The sequence below is a fragment of the Balaenoptera borealis genome (assembly GCF_965194805.1).
Source record: "Balaenoptera borealis genome assembly, chromosome: 7".
Taxonomy (NCBI): Eukaryota; Metazoa; Chordata; class Mammalia; order Artiodactyla; family Balaenopteridae; genus Balaenoptera; species Balaenoptera borealis.
The window spans coordinates 52,894,885-52,910,232 of NC_138864.1; the positions used below are offsets into that span (position 1 = coordinate 52,894,885).

The window sequence follows — 15,348 nt, forward strand, 5'->3', positions numbered from 1 at the left end:
TTTACTATCATCATGCAACCACCCCGTACAATGTACCAAATAATAGTCTCTGAATTGAATCATTTATATGCTGATTATCATCTATGATTTATGCCTAACAATAAAGAACATCTATTTTTAATCTTTTCATCACAAGGACCTCTTAGTGTTGCTTTTCTTCCTTCAGAGACCTCATGCTATGGAAGACGATGGCTATGCCATGGAAGATGATGGCTATCAATTACCTTTATTCATAATTCATCCATTTTTGCTACTTTCATTCAAAGTTATTACTAAAATTTCTTTTCTAAACAGTAAACAGCAATAAGAAGCAGTAATAAAATTTTCAGTTTACTTGTTCAATGAGATGCTGATGGTATAGGGAGCCTATGCACTCTCATTACAGGTAAGTATATGGGAATCACACTATGTCACTCAACAGATATTTCTTATCTAGTATTTAGTAGGCAAACACTAGGCACCAAGGGTATTTTGGTGAGTAAGATGGAAATAGTCCCTACTCTCATGGAGCATCTAGTCTAGTCTAGTCTAGACTTATCTTCCTCAAAATAGACTGAATTTACATTTCACTAAGATAAATTCACTGTAAAACTATCATATCTGTTAACCTAAGTTAATAGCTAAATAAAAAATAGTTACATATATTTATTGGGAAATAATTAAATCAATTCCAGAATTAAGATGAGCCAATACATCTATTTTCTTCAATTGTCTCATTTCATTTACATAAGATAAATAAAACAAGGTTAAAGCTGCAGGCATTGTCATTACTGAATATACAAGAAGAACACTCTTCCAACTATTACTATTATTCACGGCCATTAAGGAAGGTACAAACAGGGAAAATAATGCACAGATTGTGGGTCTCAAAAATGATAAATTTTACCTTCATCAATCATTTAGCCAATCAATTATCATTATCAGATAACTAAAGCTTCAACTGTCCACCAGGTTTATAATTCTTCCCACAGAAAACAAAAAGGAAGTAAGAAATGGCATCTAAAAAGAAGGTGGGGGCTTCCCTGGTGGCACAGTGGTTGAGAGTCTGCCTGCCGATGCAGGGGACGCGGGTTCGAGCCCTCGTCTGGGAAGATCCCACATGCCACGGAGCAACTAAGCCCGTGCGCCACAACTACTGAGCCTGCGCGTCTGGAGCCCGTGCTCCACAACGGGAGAGGCCGCAACAGTGAGAGGCCCGCGCACCGCGATGAAGAGTGGCCCCCGCTCGCCGCAGCTGGAGAAAGCCCTCACACAGAAACGAATACCCAACACAGCCAAAGATAAATAAATTAACTAAAAAAAAAAAAGTATTAAAAAGAAGGTGAACATCGGCTTCAATCCAGCAAATCTCGGCTGCTCTTCCTCCCTCAGTGCCAGTGAAAAGGAGAATGCTCAGACATTTTCTTTTCTAAGTTCTTATTTGCGAAATTCTTAAAGAAGAAAAATAATTTCTCTCATTTTACAAAAATGAAAGTGAGACAGGAAGACTCCAAAACAGTACATTAAAAGAGGCCATTTCTTATGATCCAGCAATCCCACTCCTGGGAATATACCCAGACAAAACTATTCAAAAAGATACATACACCCTTATGTTCGTTGCAGCACTGTTCACAATAGCCAAAACATGGAAACAACCTAAATGTCCATCGACAGATGAATGGATAAAGAAGATGTAGTGCATATATACAATGGAATACTACTCAGCCATAAAAAAGAACAAAATAATGCCATTTGCAGCAACATGGATGCAACTAGAGATGATCATACTAAGTGAAGTAAGTCAGAAAGACAAATACCATGTGATATCACTTATATGTGGAATCTAAAATATGACACAAATGAACCGACCTACAAAATGGAAACAGACTCATAGAGAACAGACTTGTGGTTGCCAAGGGGGGTGGGCGGAGGGAGAGGGATGGACTGGGAGTTTGGGGCTGGTAGATGCAAACTATTACATTTAGAATGAATAAACAACAAGAGCCTAATGTATAGCACAGGAAATTATATTCAGTATCCTGTGATAAATCATAATGGAGAAGAATATTTTAAAAATTCACACATATTATACACATATTACATACACGTGTAACTGAGCTGCTTTGCTGTAGAGCAGAGAATGGCACAACGCTGTACATCAGCTCTACTTCAATAAAACTTTTTTAAAAAGAAAAAGAAAAAGAAAAAGAGGCCATTTCTTCCTAATGTTCTTATTCACTGAAGGCATTTCTTCCCCTTGGCTGAAGGGAATCTTTGTTCTGTCTCATTGAGATTTTATTTGTCGTGTGTTTTTCTTGTCAAAATCCACAAGGCAGCAATGCAGGCTGATTGTGAGTGCATCACCTGTCTGCCATGTTCAAGGTAAGGTTGGAAGAGAATAACAGAAGGTAACACTATGCAAATTCTAACAGCAGCAGACACTGCAGTGTTCCTATGAGGAGTAAATATTCATGAGCACTGAGGAGCTATATTGGTCTACTCCACTCTAATTCACAGGTGATGGAATATGAGGCATGATGTGATCATAGAATGAGTAAATTATGATGTGTAATAACACTTAAAACTATCAGAATGACCAAAAGGGACTTTCGAGATCACCTGGTACAAACCCTCCCAATATGGATGCCAAGTTTCCTCATCTGTGTGACCTAGAGCATCTTAGTTCAACTTTTCTACAGTCACCACAGGCAGACTCACTATCTATGAGTCTCATGACTCCTATGACTCTCTACCTAATAAATAGACTCCCTGCAGTACCAGGGAGCCAAAAGATTTTATTATAGCTAAGCTAAGAAAAATCCACTGTTCGTATTTGAAGTAAAGACGAATAGCATTCAAAAAACATACCTCTGCCCCAGAAGTCAAAAGACGTGAGTTCTAGTTCCAGCAGGGCTGCCTGGTCACACGTGGAGTTAACACACAAGCTGCCGTGCAGAGTCTGAAGTGGCACAGTTAAATGATCAGAACCGAATTCTTAAAGCCTGATGCTACCAATAACCACCTTTAACTTTCCATTAAGACTTGGGGATGAAGATGGGGGCCACGGAGATGTTTGTAAGTTCAGATTTGTGAAATTCCTTGACAGAGAAGGGAGAAAAAATAATTTTCACCTCTCATTTTTCAAAAATGAAAGGGAGACAGGAGACATACAAAGCAGTACATTAATACAAACCACTCTGGCCAATGTTCTCTAATTCACTGTTCTCTGAAAAGAATATTCAGTCAGAGGACTGCCTCTCCATCTCTGAAAATGAATTCTCACCTCTAACATTCTTTCCAGCGAATGGGTCCTCACAGAACCCTAACAGCTAGGATGGTGTGACAGTCACTGCGCTTTGCAGAGAAGACTCATCAGCCAGAATACCTGCTCCCCCTCCTCCCCACCCCCCAAAAAATATCACCAACTCCTGGTGTTACATAGAAAACTGATCCAGGTAACACCACCGCTATAATCCCCATTAAATTAGTGGAGCCTAGATTAAAATTTCCCATCTTTTTTACAAGCAAAAGCTAACTAAGGTAGATTCCATCTTTAAAAAAAAAAAACCCACAAATGTATTTTATTGTGGCTTCTTGACTTCAGTGTTTGATGGGGAAGACGACAAATTCCAGTTCATCGAACACAGGATGACACAAGGTTTATGAGGAAAAAAAATCTAACAGCGAAGGTCAGGGGAAGGAAAATGTTGAGAGTATTTGATGAGGTCACCAAAGAGGGAAGAGCGATGCATCTGTGAAATCAGTTTTCTCAACTTCCAATTTTGTCCCACCACTTTGATTCTTATCATCCTGAACTTTTCCTCTTCCTTAGAAAGTGTCGGTCACCCTGTACTTCCTGATAGTTTCTCTGCCCTTGATTTTGCCGTTTTGAGGGCTGAGTTCTCTCATCTCCTCATAAAACACTTTTTTTCAAAGAAGCTCCCTTGACCATAGCTCCCATCAGACACAGTTGATGTAAAGCCTGTTTCTGATCTGTTATCGTAACAATCTCATGCGTTGCTGCCTTTCATCCACCACTCGCGTGTTGCTGAGCAGATTTAACTCCAACACTCTTCCCACCTGGAATATGATGCGTCAACATCCCAAACTAAGCCTACTGAGGACAAAATGTTTCTGTCCTTTCATAGGTAGAATAAAGTTTTACTACTCTGATTAGATCTCCGTGTTTCACCTATGGAAACGAAACACCGAAGGCAGTCTCTAATTTGATGGCACCAAGGTTATTCAATCAACAAATATCCCAGTGTTTGCAGCTGCCTTAGGATCCAGGAGAGGATGACGGCTCCTCTCCTCTTGGGAAGAATGAAACAGGACTCTATTCTAAATTAAGAATTTCTGTAGTTGAAAAAATACCGATATTTTTCTAATACATGTTAGATAATGAATGCATACTATATGTTATCAAGCACCAACAGTTTTCTAGACACAGAAAAAAAAAAAAAAACGCTAAGCCAGGATATAAGCAGTTATATCCTCATTGTATTTGAGGATATAACACAAATGTGCCTTAAATTCAGAACGTTATTCCCTTACCTTTCAGAAAAATAGACACAATTAAGAATAAAATCTATAAGCAGGTCAGTAATCAATTAAAATAAACCCCCAAGCAATATATCGGAGCCTTTAGAGGCCATCTTTTAAAAACTCCACTTACCTATAGGAGATTTGCATCATATTTCTATCAAGAGGTAAATGTAAGGTGACCACAATGCCTCAAGAAGGGGCCTAACAACTTGTTCAACAAACACTGTAGTCCTGTCCAAAGAGGCACGACAACACAGGGGTTAAGAACACGGACCCAGGAGGCAGACTGCTCAGTTCCAAATCCCAGTTCTGCCTTTGACCTACCTGTGGGAGGTATCCCAGTGCCTCCTTCACAAGGTTGTTGGGATGACCGGGTTTGACTGAATACCTGTAAAGCATTTACAGCTCTGCCTGACATACAGCAAGTAAAGATTGGCTATTATACATTTTATTGTTATTTTCACTGTTATATTATTATATAATTATGACTCCGGGCACTATAGATTACATTTATCGTTCCATTTAAAGCCCTCAAACACCTGCGAATAGCCGTCTCCAGGTTAAAGTCCTTGGTGTAACACACTGAGCCTATGAGATCTGTCAGAATCTCTGTCCCTGCTCACATTCTCCCTGAGTGCCATCCTCCCAGACCTCCCAGAGCCCCCAGGAAAACCCAGTGCTGCCTCTAAGTTGCACCTCTGCCGGCGTTTCCTCTGCCTCAAACGCCACTCTGCTTCATCGAGTGCGTGAACACCTTCTTTCAGGGTTCGCCTCAGAGATCCTCAGAAAATTAACACGTACGGCCCGTTAAGTATGGCATTTAATCCCTGTCTCAACTCGAAGTCAGGGCACAGTTTTTCAGATAAACCTGCCAGGGGTCAGATAACTTTCCAAGGTGATTCAGTCTGCATTTCAAACTCACACCTGCTTCACTGTCAGGTCCTCTTGACTCCCTCCCTCCCCGGCAAGATCACGCTAGGTATTTGTATCTATCTTGCACTTTGCCCCATACTCAAAATAATTTATTACTCACGGGTTCCCTTATTAGAATGAAAAGTCCTGGAAAAACAGGAATCTCTTGTTCATTTATTTTTGGATCCCTATCATCAAGAATTTAGGAAATACTCAACAAATGTTTAGTGAACAAATTAAAACTCAATAAATACCTGTGGACTAAATATTTTGCTCAAGACATACAAGTCTGTTGCAGATCTGGGGTTTCATCTGAGGTGTATATCACACCTGACCACGAACTGTGGGAGGCCTGGGACTGGACACCCATGCAGTAATGCTCCCACTGAGACTTACAGAGCAAAGAAATTGTATGAAATTAGTTAAATCATAGCACAAGTAACAACATATAAAAATTTACTAAATTAGCCTGCCATGTGTATTTAAATCTGTGTTCCTCCAAAAACGTTATATGCAGAAATTAGCAAAAGGGTGCAACTACCCATTGGATAAAAGAGTCCTATAATCAAATATACTTGGGAAACTCTGGGTAAAACAGAATACAGTTAACACACAGTAAATGTTCTATAAATAATTACCATGTTTCTCAGAGACTTTATTATGAAAATGTGGTCTGCATCCCTCCATCAAGGGGATACAGCATTCACCATTTTTTAAAAGTATTGGTATTTCACAACAAAAAAACCTCAACACGCTTTTTTTGTTAACATGAAATATTTCTTGGGATGAGTATTCCACAGAACAGACTTCCAGCATGCTACGCAATCACCATTCAATACCAACGTACTCAATTTGCCCAGAGGCACTGGCTGCCATACCAATAACAACGCTACACAACTGAAATAGACTAGATATTGAATCCTGGGGAAGAGCCTACATTTCAAAGAGCTATGATCCCCCAAAAATGGATTTTTAAATATCCCACCCAGGAAGCTAAAGGCAACTCTCTTTCCATGAGAATCCTTCCTCTCTTTCAACTCCAAACTAGAATCAAAAGATGTTGACTCAAACTGTCACCTCTGCTTACTCCTTAAGGCCCATGAAATGTAGGTTATGACAATAGATCTGAGAGACACAGTGGAAAAAGGAAAACAACTGTAGTCAAGGGGTTTTTTTCTAACCTGTATATAGCATTTCTTAATCTAAGAACCGAATATTAGTTTATATAAATACTGAAGTACAAGATTAAACAATGCCCACAATACTATAACTTGATGCTAACATACCAAATGGGATTACAAATATCTTAAATAGTCATCCCCAATTAGAAAATGATGCGTTAAGGTTGAAGTCATGGGCGGAGAAAGACGGGAAGGAGTAAGCAATAGAAGATACACACTCCCCAAAGGAAGAGACAGCTTATGTTTATTTCCCTTCAGTGCTCTAGACTTTTCTGAAACTATGTACGGCAATAGGTAAAGGAATTCTCTCCTCACTCTTAGTAGCCAGGCTTTTATTTCTAAGGTTTGGTTTGAAACAAAAAGTCCCTTCTCCCCTCTGTGGTTGGTGAGAGAAGAGAGAAGAGAGAGAAGAAGGAGGGAGAGAAGGTACCCCATCCAGGCAACCATTCCAAAATGACTATTGTTTTTGACAATCTAAGAAAGTCAAGAGGACACCCAGAGAGTCAAGGGAAGATTTTTTTAAACTCTTATGCAAGAGGGAAGTGACGCAGCAGTGGAGAAGGGATGGAGTCAGAACAGGGGTTATATCCCCTCGTTCTGGGAGGAGGCAATGAATGCCTTGTTCAGGAGTGACGTGCTACCTGCAAGCTGTGCCTGAGTGATGCCCACGGACACAAGACTCAGCAGCAGGGCTTGGAAGAAGCAGCAAAGTTCCCTGGAGCTAAGCCTGGAGCCAGCAGAAGGAAGGAGCGAGATGAAGTCACTTCAGTGGCCCACTGCAGCACTGCCTAAGACACGGAGGTTTCCAGAGCAGGGGGGACAGCAGGACAATGAGAAGCTGTGTCAGTTAATAACCAGAGGTCTCTGCATCCCACTTCCTGAGGGCAGCAAGCCTCAAGCTCACATACAGTCCTGGGATCTGCCACAGCAAAAACTGATGCCTGACTTCTCATTAACTTCACTCAGAGCCTTGTAGCCAGATTTTACATGATTTTTTAAAAAAATAAAGATATACTATAGCTTGCCCATCAATTCTATTTTTAAAAAATGTACAGGTGCTGCATAAACATTCCCATAATCCCTTTCCTAAGGAAAGGCCTCCTCTACTGCTTCTTTCTGAGAAAGGGGGAAAGATCTAGCTAATTACATTTTGAAGAATCTATAGGAATTTCCACCGAGGCCACATTCTGGGTTTTGCTTCACTGAGAGACACTAGGATCTGGGGAAATTATATCTCACACAACCATCGCCCTAAATATTTTTCACTTACTTGAAGCTGCCACGTTCCGCGTTTTTCTTTTCTTTCATGTGGCCCAACTGCTGGGCCATATCATAAAAATGTAACTGCTGAGTCTAGTGTCTGTGGGCACCACACCCCCCATCGCAGGTTTGGGCCTCACTCTGGCACAGCTTGCAAGTAACATGCCACTCCTGAACCCCAACACTTTCATCCTCTTTTATCCTTGAAGCACAAACATCGAATACCTTCCCTTGACGATGGCCAGCGACAGACCATTATGCCACACCATCCCCACCCCAATGGGGCCCTGGAAGCTCCTCCAGGCTGTCAGCTTCAAGTGGCAATCTAACTCAGTGGGTAAGAGACAGGCTCTGGAATCAAACATGTCTGTACTTGAACCCCAGATCTGCCATGTCCTGGCTATATGACCCGACCTGCAGTAACTTATTTCACCACTTTAAGTCTGAGTTTTCTCATCAGTAAAGTGGAAATACTAAGACTAGCTATCTGAGACGGTTGTTGTGAGGATACAACAGAAAATGATGCAAAGCTCCAAGCACGATGTTTAGCATGTAATCTGTATATGAGAAATGGTAGCTATTACGAGCAGTAGAAAATCTAAACCACTGAAGGAATATTCAGTTATTACCATAACTGCCTTCAGCAGTGAGTTTCAAAATAACGTGCCTTTACCGTACAAAAAAAAGTCACAATCAGAGGCCAGACTAATAACTTCCAGAGCTGATATAAGTATACGACACAAAAATACGTGTAAATTCAGATTTCAGACAAACTACCAAGATAAAAAATGCCCCAGCCACCACATAAGTAGTATCATTTCCAGGTATCATTTTTAAAGTAAGTACTATCATCGTTCAAAGTGATAAACAACTAATACTGAGTTTACTAGACCAAGTTCTTAGAGCAGTTCAAGCTGTTATGTCAAATTCATGACATTATCTGTGGAAGATCATAGTAAATAATGAGCAAAAACATCCCTGGCAACATTCAAATAGAAATAATTTGTATTGAAGCATCATTTCTGAAACAGATTTTTAAACCCTTGGCCAATAAATTTAATCACTAGTGTCCTGGTAAGTGTTGAACAACCGGCTCTCAAGAGGCACCTGATTTGTAGTGTTTGCCAATTCCCATGGTGTAAATACTCCACCATGGCCCATTTCAAAGGAACAATCAGTTCTCAAAAGCCAATGCCAGACAACAGCAACACACCACTTAGATACAGAGTAGTATTCAAAATGCTTACACATTCCACCTCAATAGGGCTGTTTACAAGGAACCAAGGAATTAGCCTACAAGTAAAAGGCAAATATAGATAAATGATATACGGATTTTCTAGGAGGGTGACAGAAGCAATTTTGCAATGAGCTAATTCCACAGGCAATACTCAGGCTGTTTCCCTTTTAACTGCAATCCTCCCTCACTGAGAGCTGGTCCTCTTTCTGCACAGGTGGCCACATATACCCCAGCCTTGGATCATCTTCATATCCACTGACCCCACTATCCTCTTAAGATTTTTGCTAGACCCAAGTCTTTCTCTGGTTACCTGGGTTCTTAGGTTCTCTCTGTATTCATTTAATATCATTCACCAAGAAATAATGGCTTTCTTCCTTAATTTTCCTCCGAAGACTTGCCGTCTTCCTGTCTCTCTTTTATCAGTAAACCCACACCTATGCTAAAACTCCTCCAACCGGTAATAGAGATACAGTTTCTCTATGAAGAGGAAGGAATTAGCTCCCCATTTAATTAATTTGCTTATCTGCTCTTTCAATTTGGGAACAAAAGAACTCAGGTTTTAGGAATACCATTTGGAAGGCTGCAGGAAAACCAAAATAATCTCTCCGTCTTATTCCAGCTTTGAACTCTAGGACACCCCAAGACGACTTCACTGTAGGAACCTGTGACTCACCAAATTCAAGGATTTTAAAAAGTAGAGTTTATAAATGAAAATAAATTTCATGACATATTTCTGTTAATTCAAAATGTTGCACTTCAAACTGTTTAATTGCTAAAAGACAAGCTGTTGAATGTGATAGTCATCAATTCTCTACTCTCTCTGTACGTTACACTATAAAGTCAAATTATAATATTTCTATGGCAAAAAAAAAAAAAGAAATCCATTGCCAGATGAAAGCGTGTGTATGTGTGCTGGTGATGAAAGCACAACAATGTGACTGTACTTAATGTCACTGAACTGTAAACTTAAAAATGATTAAGATGGTACATTTTATGTAATGTGTTTAACAATATTATGCGTACCAAACGTTACTACGTGTATCAAAAATCTTTGAAAAGTCTCTTAAAATGTAAAGAAAAAAAGAAATCTATTAAATAGAAATTCTGCCACTCTGCCCTTTAGAATTTCAAGTAAGACAGTAAACCAGATTTTTTAAAACAAATAAATAAAAATAACACCCTTTAATATTGCCTGTGTCTCGTTACAGACCAGACATAAGGGCACTGAGTGTCGAGAAAGGATGCTTTTGCTCTGCTAGATCAATGTTCCTTTTTTCAAAGGTCTTTTATATGCACTACAAGTAACTTCTCGCGCTCATATGAAGGGCTTACGGTTTAATCAGGAAAACAAATGGTCAAAAAGTCAAAACGTACTGCATTCTTTGCCTCTCACTGGGTCAGGCAGGCCAGAGCAGTCCACTGCAGAATTCGGAATGGCAACTCTCCATCTGGAGCCACTGCTATCACATTCTGTATATTCAAAGTGGTAATCTTCCTGCAAATAATCACAAAGACAAGCCTTTGTTAGAGCCAATTTTAATGGGACAACTGCGCTTTCTCAGTCATCCCTAAACCTGCCTGGAAGCCTGGTTCCAAACTGTTCTCTCTGCTTGACCCTTATTCTTCCCCCACTCCATCCATACCAAGCAGTATTTTGATCAAAAATGTACCATGCCAGGCACTGAGTAGGCACTGAGGATCTGATGAGGGCCACGACAATAAGCCACTCATGGGGTGACCAGGGAACTGTAGTCTCACCCACCCCAAAAGGTAACAGCAAATGTCCCTATTTTTTGCAGGTTTCTTAAGCTCTAAATCATTGATAGATATGAATGTAAAAGCAAAATAACCCTAGGAAATTGAAGGCTGTCACTGTCCCAAATTTTTCAAAGAAAGAAATAGGAGAACTGTTCCCATTGACCTAATTTCTCACTCTGTTTAAAATTTAACAGAAGGTAGAATGATTAATCATCCAAATACTAACTAAAAGACTACCGGTTTTTAAAGCAGCTCTCCCAGGCTCAATCTCCCCCACCACAGCAAGCTGCCTTCAATCACAGACTGTAACACAGATCATTTATTACAATCGCCAAATAAGACTAACCCACTTGTCTCTGGCCTCTATCTTCACTTGACCTCCCCTGCTCAGAGCACATTACACCCGTGAGATGCTTGAGCTGAGAGGAACGAGGACAAAATGTCATTAGACGTTTCAAGAATGAGAGAAGTTATAAATCTACTCCAAAATATTTCAGTTCAGTATCTTAGGAGTTGCTAGTCTGCTTAATCTACTCTGTTTGCCTCCTTTACTGTATCAATGACAGGAGTGAATGGAAATATCGCCACATAACCATCAGGAAACCAGGTGGGGAAGTCTGTGTGTGTGTATGTGATGTGTGTGTGTGTATACATGGAAAGAATACCAGTTAAAAGGTAGGTTCTAGAATCAGGTCTGAGTCTGAATTGACATTTCATTCCTCCACATACAACCAATGTGCTATATTGGACAAGCCACTTTACCTCTCAAAACAACCATATTTTTCATTGGTAAAATTTCAATAATAGTATTTCCTACCTTATATGGCTCTTGTGGCAGTTAATTGAGATAATGTCTGTAAAATGTTAGGCATGTTAAGCTACACTGGGTTAGCACTTATTAGTGGTAGAATTATTATCCTTCTTAAGGGCAATGTGGGTATAGAGGATGATATAGGGAAGGAGCTAGTGGTAACAGGAAAAGGCGCAAACAACCTGAGTCTCTGTTTCCCCTGCTTCAACTTCTGCACACACTTATGATACAACGAGAAGGGACTGAGAGTTAGAGAAGGTGTAATCACCGGGCTGGAAGCAAAGCCTTATGCTGCATTAGGACTCTCCCCAGAATTAAGATTCAGTATATACTTCAGGTAATCATCTCTGAAGAGTATTTTTTCCACTCAAAATTTTTTTTACAAAGTTTGGTAACAGATGATTTAAGATTAAGTTATTTGACAAGAGTCTAGATTTCAAATATGTTTTACTGCCAACTGAGGGCAAACCTATACATGTAAAAAAAAAATCAATAAAAACTGCCAAATGGGAAAGGCTTCCCAGAGGGAAAGATGGGAGGAAGGAGGGAGGAAGGAGGGGGAAAAGGGAGGAAGGGAAGTAAGAAAAGAGGAGAGGGACGGAGGGAGGAAAACATAATAAAGGTCACTAAATTTGACAACATACAAATGTTAAACACTGTACACCAAAAGTCATCATAAACAAAAGGGAAAGGTAAACAACAAAACAAACTGGTGAAGAAACACACAGCAAAGGTTAACTAACTTAAGAATACTGGGTTTCTGAGTTCTGGAAGTGAATGGTGGTGATGGCTAGACAACCATATGAATGTACTCAGTGCCACTGAACTGGACACTTAAAATGATTAAGATGCTAAATTTGATGTTGTGTATATTTCACCACAATTTTAAAAATTAAAAATATGAAATAAAAAGAATACTGGGTTTCTAAAGATTGGTAAGGAAAAGGACAAATAACTATTGGAAGAATGGTCAAAGAACACAAGCAATTCATTAAAGAACAACACAAATGGCCAAGGAGAATATAAAAAAAAGTTGAACCTTGCCAAAGAAATACAAATAATGATTTTCATCAAGTTGGCATGACATTTTTAAAAAAATTTTTTTTAAACTCCCTGAGGTAACAGTGCAGTAAAATGAGCACTTGTGTGCTTCCAATGAGAGAATCAAGTGTCCAGGCTTTCTGGAGAGAAACAATCAATATGTACCAAGATCTTGAACGTGTTAAAAAATTTGAACCCCAAATTCCACTTCTAGCATCTAATCTAAGGGAGAAAAATGTTTCATGTGTTCAGTGATTTATGGACAAAATTGCTCATGATAACTTTGCTATAGGTTGAGGGAGCATAATTAATAGTTGAGCATTATTTTCCACATGTATTTATATCATTAAATACTCATAATAATTATGTGGATTAGGAAAAACAGGGAATATTATTCCCATTGTTCAAATGATACTCAGATTGGATAAGCGATTTACTCAGAGATACCCAGCTAGTAAGCAGCATAGCTGAGAGCAGAAGTCAAGCCTTTTGTTTACTGACCGGTGTTTTCAGTTTATACAACGCCACTGTGCTTAAAATAGAAGGTTACTGTTTTAAAAGAGGAGGAGTGGTCAAAGTTTTGAATATAAAATCCTGATGGTTACCGAAGTCTAACAGTAATCATAAGGATGTTTCACATTCAAACAGAATACGAGAGTACACAGGTAAGCCCAAACCATTCGATTCCCCTCTCTTTCTGTATTAGTTTTCTATGGATGCTGCAACAAATTACCACACACTTAGCCACTTAAGACAACAGAAATTTATCCTTTCACCGTTCTGGAGGCAAACAGTTCAAAATCTATATCACTGGGCCAAAATCAAGATGTCAACCAAGCTGCGCTCCCTCCAGGAGCTCTGGGGAGAATCCACTCCATGCCTCTTCCAGTTTCTGGTGGCTGCTGCCATTCTCTGCCTCTGTGGTCACACTGCCTTCTCCTCCCCCTTGTGATTGTATTTAGGACCCATCCAGAAAACCCCCCACCTCAATATTCTTATTCACATCTTCAAAGCCTTTTTTTTGTCATACTCACGGGTTCCAGGGATTACGACACAGGTATCTTTTGCGGGGGGGAGTGGTGGGATAATATTCGGCCTACCAAGATCTCCTAGTGCAGAAGAGCCTAGGCCAGGCATGCAGTTGCATGATGGTTTTCTTGTTCCTCTTGTTCCCAGTTATCTGCATTGAGAAGACTTTCCTATTTCCATATCCCACTGAGATCCTGGTCCCCGTATGTAAAATTCAGGTAATTTGTTATCATCCTTGCAGAAGAATGATGCTGAGAATTCTGGCATGAATTTCAAATGAAGAAAGGCCTCTGAATAAAATAGGTAAGCTCAAGAAAACTCTCCACCACCACTGCCACTGTGTTGTTCAGGCTGCCAGTTATGAGATGAGAACAGCAGTAAGTACATGGAAAAAGAATGTTGTGTTTTCTGGCTGCAGTGGTAGATGTCATATGCCAATTAATTTTCCTGTGGTTCTTTATTCTACCTGCCTCCTCTAGAATACCCTTGAAATCTAAAGAGCCACAGCTATTGTTAAGTTACAAAATTCTTAGGACTCCAGCAGGAAGCTATAATGTGTTTATTTATAATTTAAAAACACTGAAATGCAAACGTACTTCATGCAGAGGGCATCACTTGGGTCAGGAATTTAGACTGTAGCCCCTGCCAGATGGGTTTTATTTTTTTTATTATTTAATAGGCTATTTCATCTGGGCCAGTAACAATTTTTTTTCATCTATTTCTGAAGTCAACCCTTAAACCCATCGCAGGGATTTAAGAAATAGTGATGCAGTAAAATCACTAAAGATACAATATATGCCCCCAAAATATTCTGAATGGTATTCAAGGTACTGAATAAAGAGAACTATAGCACATACATTTTCAGATTTATAGATAACACCCCATAACTCTGGCCACAGACCCAAGCAAACATTGAGCTAAACTGATCCCTTGGAAATGGGAATTTTCTGGATGTCAAAGAGCAATTAAAAAGAAAAGGTAAAAATTTTCTAACACAAATATAACATTAATACATGTCAAAGATTTTATTTAAGTCATTAACTCTCAAGTCAATCTGGAAGTTAGCCATTGCCATCAGTTCAAAGGAGAATTCAAAGAATACACATAAACAGGCAATCAGGAAAGTGAAATGAATTAACTAAGAGACGCAGAACTGGGAAATACCCTGAGGGCAACAATCAATTGCATTCCAAAGTATAAAATGCATTTTCATTTCTATGGACAATAATCATTTGTATTACTATCAATTTCCTACATCTCACAGTGTTGTAAAATAGTTCAAAGACAGAGAAAGATGCAGGCCCCTACAAAAACTCATTCAGCAAGGTGCTCTAATCAGGACAGCCGGTCATCTTTTCTGCCTATTTCAACATGTTTCACCATTTTTCCCGACAAGAGGGGAAATTCCTGACAATTTTTCCAACATTACAGGGCTCCTGACATTTTATCACCAAACCTAATGATGTGAGTCAGAGCACACTCTAAACAACAGAACATCCGCTGACAAGCCACAATCTCCAAATTATAAACTGGAGGAAGGGCTTGGCCTGACCCCACTCAGGAGATGGCAGTTATTTAGACATGTCTGCAAATCA

The 15,348-nt window shown here is 39.5% G+C and overlaps 1 protein-coding gene across 12 annotated transcripts in view; it reads right to left on the bottom strand.

Moving 5' to 3' along the window:
• ELAPOR2 (endosome-lysosome associated apoptosis and autophagy regulator family member 2) overlaps positions 1-15,348 on the bottom strand; it is a 745,385-nt gene that overhangs the window by 642,029 nt on the left and 88,008 nt on the right. For all 12 annotated transcript variants that reach the window (XR_014246402.1, XR_014246403.1, XR_014246404.1 and 9 more), the window contains exon 2: positions 10,489-10,609. Coding sequence is in view for 1 of the 12 variants with exons in the window: in XM_082398228.1 (XP_082254354.1) it covers positions 10,489-10,609 (121 nt within the window). In the remaining 11 variants the exon portion in view is untranslated. The remainder of the gene's footprint in view (positions 1-10,488; positions 10,610-15,348) is intronic.